General features: G+C 54.8%; 1 protein-coding gene across 1 annotated transcript; it reads right to left on the reverse strand.

Moving 5' to 3' along the window:
• Nucleotides 1-436: 436 nt before the first annotated feature.
• UNCX (UNC homeobox) lies at nt 437-4,676 on the reverse strand. The gene is made up of 3 exons (XM_030459938.1): nt 4,427-4,676; nt 3,108-3,283; nt 437-1,477 (listed from the first exon to the last, which is right to left on the reverse strand). Exons 1-3 carry the CDS (start codon nt 4,674-4,676, stop codon nt 437-439), a joined length of 1,467 nt encoding a protein of 488 aa, XP_030315798.1.
• Nucleotides 4,677-7,500: the final 2,824 nt, after the last annotated feature.

Below are 7,500 nucleotides of genomic sequence, written 5' to 3' on the forward strand. Positions count from 1 at the left end.
ACAGTTTGTCACACCACAAAGTCCAGCTGCTGCTGCTAAGCCTTAACAATTTTCCTTTTTTTTTTTTTTTTTTAACCACGTTTTCTTTCTATTTTTTTTTTCGTTCTTCTCTTTTTATATAAAACCCAAAAAGCTCTAACTGATCACCTGAATCGACCTGTGATAATAAACTCTAAGGAGAGGAAGAGCCGCTGTGGGCTATGCCTCCGCCTCCCGAGGGCTGCGGGACCGGGGGGCTTGGGGTGAGCAGGGAAGCACTTCCCCCGTTTCTCCTGGGTAATGGGCGTGGGGGGTGTTGATGTTTTTCTCGGCTGCTTTTATTTTTGCTTTTTTTTTTTTTTTTTTTTTTTTTGGGGGGGGGGGGGTTGTTGTTGGTTTTTTTGTTTTGTTTTTTTAATTGTGGGGACTTTTTGTTCTTTGTTTTTTTCTCGCCTGGTCAGTCCATATCCACCTCCTCGCCGTCGGCGGGGCCGCAGTCCGATCTGTCCCTGGCTGTGCTGGCCTCCCGCGCCCGCACCGGCGACTTGGGTCGGGGGAAGCTGCCACCTTCCGCGGGAGCGGCCGCCGCCGGGTCACCGTGCACTGCCGCGGAGCGGGGCGAAGCTCCGGCCGGTGCTGGAGGCACCGAGCCCCCAGCAGCCGAGTCCGTGGAGCCGGGGCCGGGCTGGGCCCCGGCGGGCGACGGCTCCGCGCTGCAGCCGGGCAGGCCGGGGTTGGCGGCGGGCAGGGGGGAGTCCCGGGGGGGCTGCCCGGCCTCGGGGCCTGGGCTGGCCTTGAGGGCGGTCTGCGGGACGAGGAAGCCAAGGGGTTGGGTGATGGGGTAGAGCAAGAAGTGTCCTTTGCCGATGAGGGTGCGGGGAGCGCAAGGAGGGAGACTGGGGAAGTCCGGGGCGGCTTTGCGGCGGGGAGGCGAGTCGGAGAGGAGGCTCTCGACGCTGAAAGGGTTGAGCTTGTGGAAGCTGCCGGCGCCGCGGGCTCCCCCCGCTCCTCCGTTACCGTCCCCCGACGGGGCGGCCGCACAGTCCTTGTCGGTCGGGCGCTGGAGCCTCCCGCTCCCGCTTCTTTGGCTGGGGTAGAAGGGCTCTGCCGTCTGATCGCAGGTGCCGGGGGGCGGCTCGGAGGGGGCGGCGGCGGCGGGGGGCGGCGGGTGATGCGCCGGGGGCTGCCCACGGGGTTTGGCCTCGGGCGGGGCGGGCGAGAGGCCCCCCCCGCCTCCGCTGTCGCTGTCGGAGCTGGGAGTACTGTGCAAAGAGAGGCCGCTGGGCGAGTGGAGATGCCGGCTTTGGCTTTTGAGCAGCTTCTTCTCGTGCTTGCGCTTCTTCTTCTCCATCTTTTCCAGCTCCTTGCGGGCGATCTCCTCCGGGTCCATGGGCTCCCCGCTGCACGTTGTGGGGTGGGAGTTGTGAGCCGGCCGCCCCGGGCCTTTCTTCGTATTCTCTTTCTTTCTCCATTTAGCCCGGCGGTTTTGGAACCAGACCTACACACCGAACAACGAGAAGCAATTAACACCCAGAGCACCGGCCCCCCGCCGTGGCCAGGGCGGGGAGCGGCGGGGAAGGGGGGGGAAGCGCAGCTCAGGCCTCCCCCGTTCACCCTTCGATGTGCCGGCAGCCCCATCCACAGGACCGGGCGTCTGCGAGATGGAAAAGCAAGGCGGGGAGGACAGGGGGGCAGGAAGAGATATCCAAGCTTCTTTAACAGGGCAGAGAAGAGAAGGAAAAAAAAAAAAAAAAAAAAAAAAAGGCAATGGGGGTGCACACTCACGCACACACACGCTGCACCCTGCCCACACCGACGCAGCGGGGATGGAAGGGATAACACAGCCCTCCCCGCGGCTCTCCCCCCTGGCCAAAGAGTGCAGAATAACCAGCCGGAGCCCTGGCCTGCGGGCCCGGGCCCGGGCCCAATCCCTCCGCTTTAGCACACAAAATGAGATAAAGCATAATAAGCGGCCCTAAGGTAGGAGCAGGGCCTAGGCTTCCGGCACATCCCGGGTGTCGGAGGAGAGGGGCTGGATCAATCCCAAAAAATGGGCTTTGGTTGGATTTGTCATACATTACGGGAGGAAAAAAAATTAAATCCTCTCTGCTCCGGCCCTTCTCCTGCTTACTTCGGCAGTTCCCCGGCGCGCACTCGCGTCCCCTCCGCTCCTGCGGGGCCTCGGCCCATTGAGGTACCAGCAGCGCCGGGCCCGACCGGAACACGACCCCACCTTGGGGATTTCGGTGACCCAGTCGCGGCTCCTTCCCCCTGTCGGGGGCCCAGCGAGCCCCGAGAGAACCTCGCCGGCTGCCGAGCCCTCGAGTACGGCCAAAAGGATTCTCCCAAAGCCGGCGCGGGGCAGGAAGGGCGGCTCGGAAAGACACCGTAAGACAAAGCTGATGGAGGAACCGCGGCAAACGGCGTCAGATCATCCCGGGGCCTGAGCCCGGTGTAGGACGCATTCCCCGCACACACAGCCACCCAGCCCCACCGGACCGAGCAGTCCCGCACGGCCGCAGAGCAGTGGCCCCAGCTCGGCCCCGAGTCCTGCAGCCACCGCGGCAGAAAACAGCATATAGAAATCCCGCAACAAATCCGCATAGCACAGACATCCCCCGAGTCAATTCCCGTTTTATTTTTTTTTCAGAATTACTGCAGCAAATCGATGGTTGCCCTCCCCATTTCGGACGACCACGGGTCCGAGCAGTTCCTTAAAATTAAGTTTTACAAGTTCCACATGCTCTGGATACACCTACCAGCGTTATTGGCACTCTCCAGTGTACCCTGACTGTGATTAAGCCTCATATTTTCATACTCATCTTCCGCCCTAGGCTCATTTAAGAAAAATATTACAGTACAAATATATATTTTAAAATTTATGGAAGCCACCCGGGAATGCCACTCTTCGGGTCTCGTTTGCAAGATTAAAAAAAAATAATACGAAAATAAACCAGCAAGGACGAGTGCACGGCAGGGAAACAAAAGGAGAGGGCCGGGAGGAACGGGGCTGTGGGGTCATCCCGGAGCGAGGATGCGGGTCCGGGCTGTCGGGGCCTCCCCGGGGACCGCTCGGCTCAGGGAGAGGGCAAAGCAGGGGGGTGGGGGACACGACAGACGTTTTTTACCTGCACTCTGGACTCCACCAAGTCCAGCCTGAGAGCCAGAGCCTCTCGCATAAACACGTCCGGGTAGTGACTCTCATTAAACGCCTTTTCCAGCTCCTCGAGCTGCCAGCCAGTAAAATTGGTGCGGGTTCGTCTTCTTTTACAGCCAGGACTTTCTTTGTCCGGGTCACCCGAGTCTGAAAAGGCAGAAATACCTTCAGGTCCCTGGAAGACAGGCCTTCTCCCCCCCTCCCTGCCATTCACAGGAGCCTTTTAACTTTTGTGCTCGGAAGCTTTGGTAAAAGAGCGGGATTATACACACACCTGCGCTAAAAATGGGGAGGAACCCGATCTGCCCTCGCCTCCTCCGAAAATGTACTTTACAGAACATTTATTCCTGAAGGAAGCTCTCCACAGGCACTCAGCTGGCAGAGAGAGAGAGAGAAGTTCCAATATTTGCTCCAGCCACCAAAGGTTTAATTAAAAAATAAAATAAAAATTAAAAGCCCCCCTCCTTTCCCTTCCCCATTACCCCCCTGGAGCAGCTGCCCGGGCCCGCAGGTCACGGCTCGGTCCCACAGTGGACACGGTGGTCCCCGGGCCTCCTGCAGACCCCCAGGCACGGATAGGCGAGGGGCTGGGGTGTTCGCAGCCTCTTTGAGAATGTACAGCTCCAGGCTAGGGATTTACAGCCCTAGCTGCACCTCTCCTAACCCTTCCGCCAGGTATGGAATAAAAAATGATAATTTTTCTTTAGTTGAGGTGAAGAGGGGGAATGTTCTAGGACTAATGAAAAGGATGTTGGGGCGACGGAGTGTTTTAATAGCTGAACAATAGCGGTGCCACAGGCCGGTGGGGATAGAAAGAGAGCACTTCCTTTCCGTTAAATGGTTTAAAAAAAACAAAAAAACAAAAAAAAAAAACCAAAAAAACCCCCCCAAAACCCCACGCTCTTAATTTCCCAAACTCCAACGATTTCAATTATTTTTATATAAATATATATATCTGTTTTTATTATTGGCACGCTCTGAACCCCCGCCCCAGAGAGGAACTTTGGGGGAAAGCACCGGGCCCGGCCCGCTATTGTTCAGGGCACACGCGTGGCCCCACGCCGGTGGGAACGAAAGATGCTCCAGTCGCTCGGCCCGGAGACCCCCGCCCCATCCTGTCCGCCCCCTCGGGGGCCCAGTAAAACCATCCCCCCTCCAGGCACCCCAATATCGGCCGAGGGGGGTGCTGGGGAAATGCGGTGCTTTTCTTCCTCCGCGCTGACACGCTCCGGGCAGGGAGCGGTGGTCGGGGCAGGGCTGAGAGGGGGGGGGTGTCGGGGCCGCTCCTACCTGCGAGCTTGAAGGTCTGGCTGTCCCCGCTCACCCCGCAACCGGAGGGGATGAGAGGCGCCGGGTTGACCACAGAGGCAGCGCAGGAGCCGCTCAATAATCCATCGATGGAGAAGGGAACGGAGGCGGCCGCCGACTGCAGCTGGTGCCCGGCCAGCTCGTAGACGTGATGGTGACCGAGCGGGTAAGGGAAACCCACCATCCCCCCGAACTGGGCATGGGGATGCTCCAGGATGCGGCTGTCCATCATGGGGGCGGCTCTAGCGCGGGGGGTGCCGGCGAGGCTGGGGGCGCGGGTGGTGGGGTGGCTGGGGCCGGGGGTGCTGCTGCCGGAGGAGGAGGAGGCGGCGCGGCGAGGGGCTCATGCTGCAGGGCGCCCGGGCGCTTTAACTTTATCAACATCAGGCTCCCAATAATTAGCTCAGGCTGGGGGAATTTGGGACCAATAAGAAACGTTAATCGGTCCTGACGTCAGAGACGTGCCAGTGTGGGGAGCAAACGTTTTCCATATCGATTGCTAATTATACCTGACATCCAGCCTCAATAAACAATATCAGAGCTGTCACAACAAGACAAGGGGGGCTTTGATACGAACTCCAGCCCGAGGAGGGCGGCGGGGGCCGGGCGGGCAGGGGAGGGTGCGGGGCGGGGGGGGGGGGCGAAACTCACGGATCCGCCTGATACCCGGTTAAATACTAAACAGCCGGAGTTACACACATACACACACACACACACACACAGCCTCCCCCCACACATACCCCCAGCCCTCCAACCCACCCTCTTCCCCCTTGTCCCCTCCCCTCTCCAAATCACTAATAGATTTCCCTTTAAAACATTCGCCAGCGTGTTGTGGGGATTTTTCACCAGAAATGCTCTACTCTCTGAACCTTTAAAGTGATGTTGCTCCAATTACAGAGAGACATTGAGCGGCAAATAGACTGATCCAATAATAGGAGATTCATCATCCGCTCTTTCCAGAGCTGTCACATTGAATTTAAAACTACAAGCCTTTTCATCTCCTCTCCGGCTCTATAACAGGGGAGAGGAGAGGGGGGCAGACGGGAAAAAATGGGGAGAGAGAAGAAAAAAAAGAAAAGAAAAGAAAAAATAAAAAAGTAGAGCCGTCTGCAGCGTTTATAAGGAGATTTGAGCATATCAATCGAAATCATAATTAATGCAATCTCGTATCGATTCGGCCACGGATACCCCCCTCCCCAGCAGCAACCACAACCCAGGAATTGTGAGCGCAACCACAACCAGGAGCAGCCTCTGTTCGCTGAAAGGGAGGCCAATAAAATAAAAGAAAAGAAAAAGAAAAAAAGAAAAAAACCCTCGCTGTATAAAGTTCCCTTCTGTCCCCTTTATCATCGCGCCCAACCTCCCCGTCCCCCCTCCCCCCGCAGGAAAAGCAACCGATCGCACACCCCGATCTTCTCCCTGCCAGTCATTAACAGCTTCCAAACAGTCACCAAATTTATCCTAATTAAATTCTGGCCCCATAGAAGTTTTCACGCAAATAAAATATCGATGGGTGCCCCAGTCAGTCGTTCAAGGGGCAGTTCAGGTTCTCCGGCAAAGCGCAGGACTGGAGCCCCCCAGTTTTGTGCCCTCTCCCGCAGAGCCTGCTTAGAGAAAGACTTTCCAAGCTCCTAGGAGTGGAGAAGGGGGAAATGCTTTCCTCCCCCTCCCATCCTAAGCCCGCCAGGGCCGGAGGTCTCGGTGCCCTGAGCTGGGAGGGGAAGACCCAGGCCGGAGCCTCCCGGGCAGCGGGAAGATGGGTAGGGAAGAGGAGAGCTGGGGGAAACAGCGTTTGAGATTAACAAATAGAAGGAGAGAAAGAGCAGGAGTGGAAAATCAGACAGGGGAAACTCTTTAAATCTTCCTGGGAGGTTTGTGAGGAATTAAATCCTTCGAGTCGGGGGGGGACACGACAGGGTGAGGAGAGAAAGGGGAAAAAATAAAAAATAAATAGGAAGGGACAGGAGAGAGAGAGAGAGAGAGGGGAAGGGGGAAGAGGGAGAGACACTTTATCTCTGGAAAACATACAAATAGATTTTCCAGTTATAAAATATCCAGTCAAGATGATACATTTCCTAGTGCTAGTTGTGTGGGTAGGAGAGAGGGGGAAGCTAAAATTGAAATAAAAAGGAAGTCGAGTCTCTAATCTATGTTGTCTGTCCGGGGCCGTATTTATTCACCTAATTGAATGCCATACAATATACTACTGTATTATTGCTGTTCCCTCCCTCCCCCCTATAGATTAGTTTAATTATGGTCTCCCTGCCTCTGCTTAGAGCTAAAAGGTAGCTTGAATTTGGACTATGCAGCCCTAACAGAAATAAGAAAATGATGGGGTTGGTATTAATTCTGGGGTCAAGGGCTTCACTTTTCACCATAATTTAATTTCTTTCTCTATAAATACTAAATGTAAACTGTGTCCACTGGACCAAATTTTGCCTGTAGCAATAAATGCCTCATTTTCTGTCGGATTTCAGGAGAGGAATGCGAGGGGGACGTGTTTCTGAATACAGAATGGTAATCAATCCAGCCCAGAATAAGAAAGGGGGGACTTTTCTCTCCCCCTCTCTTTATTATAATGAATTAATTCGACTTTATTTATCCCATTTTCTGGAGCTGACAGAATGTTAATTTGAGTTGAAATTTCTCTCGCCTCTCACTCCCTGACCCCTGGCCTCCAGATTGGCGTGTTGTAATAACCTGAATCTTTCAACAGAAGCCCTGATAATTGTTACCTTATTAGCATGCAAATTGTTTAATTAATATTATTATGGAGAAGCATACAATCCGTCCGTCACTTGACCTCAAGTGCAAGTCCACGTAGTAAGCGGCTCTGTGCATTTCAATGTGCACATTTAAAATCGACTTCTGTTTTAATGTTTCTAGGATCCTTGTCGAGCTCTAAAATCTCTCTTAAAGTGTTTGAGAGGGGCTTTCATGGTGTGGGGGGGGAGGCTTTTGATGGCTCTCGGCCTTGATATCTCCTTATATTGCTCTCCATCTAAACCACAAATTATAGAAGCCGTTTTCTTCTTCATCGTCTCCTTTTTTATTAT

Source organism: Calypte anna, chromosome 14 (genome assembly GCF_003957555.1).
Source record: "Calypte anna isolate BGI_N300 chromosome 14, bCalAnn1_v1.p, whole genome shotgun sequence".
Classification (NCBI taxonomy): Eukaryota; Metazoa; Chordata; class Aves; order Apodiformes; family Trochilidae; genus Calypte; species Calypte anna.

Bases quoted from the DNA above. Each gene is read 5' to 3' on its own strand.
- UNCX (XM_030459938.1), bottom strand. From the start codon at position 4,676: ATGATGGACAGCCGCATCCTGGAGCATCCCCATGCCCAGTTCGGGGGG. The intron at 3,284-4,426 runs GTAGGAGCGGCC...CTGCCTTTTCAG, and splicing joins CCAGACCTTCAAGCTCGCAG to ACTCGGGTGACCCGGACAAA. The intron at 1,478-3,107 runs GTAAAAAACGTC...TTCGGTGTGTAG, and splicing joins TGGTGGAGTCCAGAGTGCAG to GTCTGGTTCCAAAACCGCCG.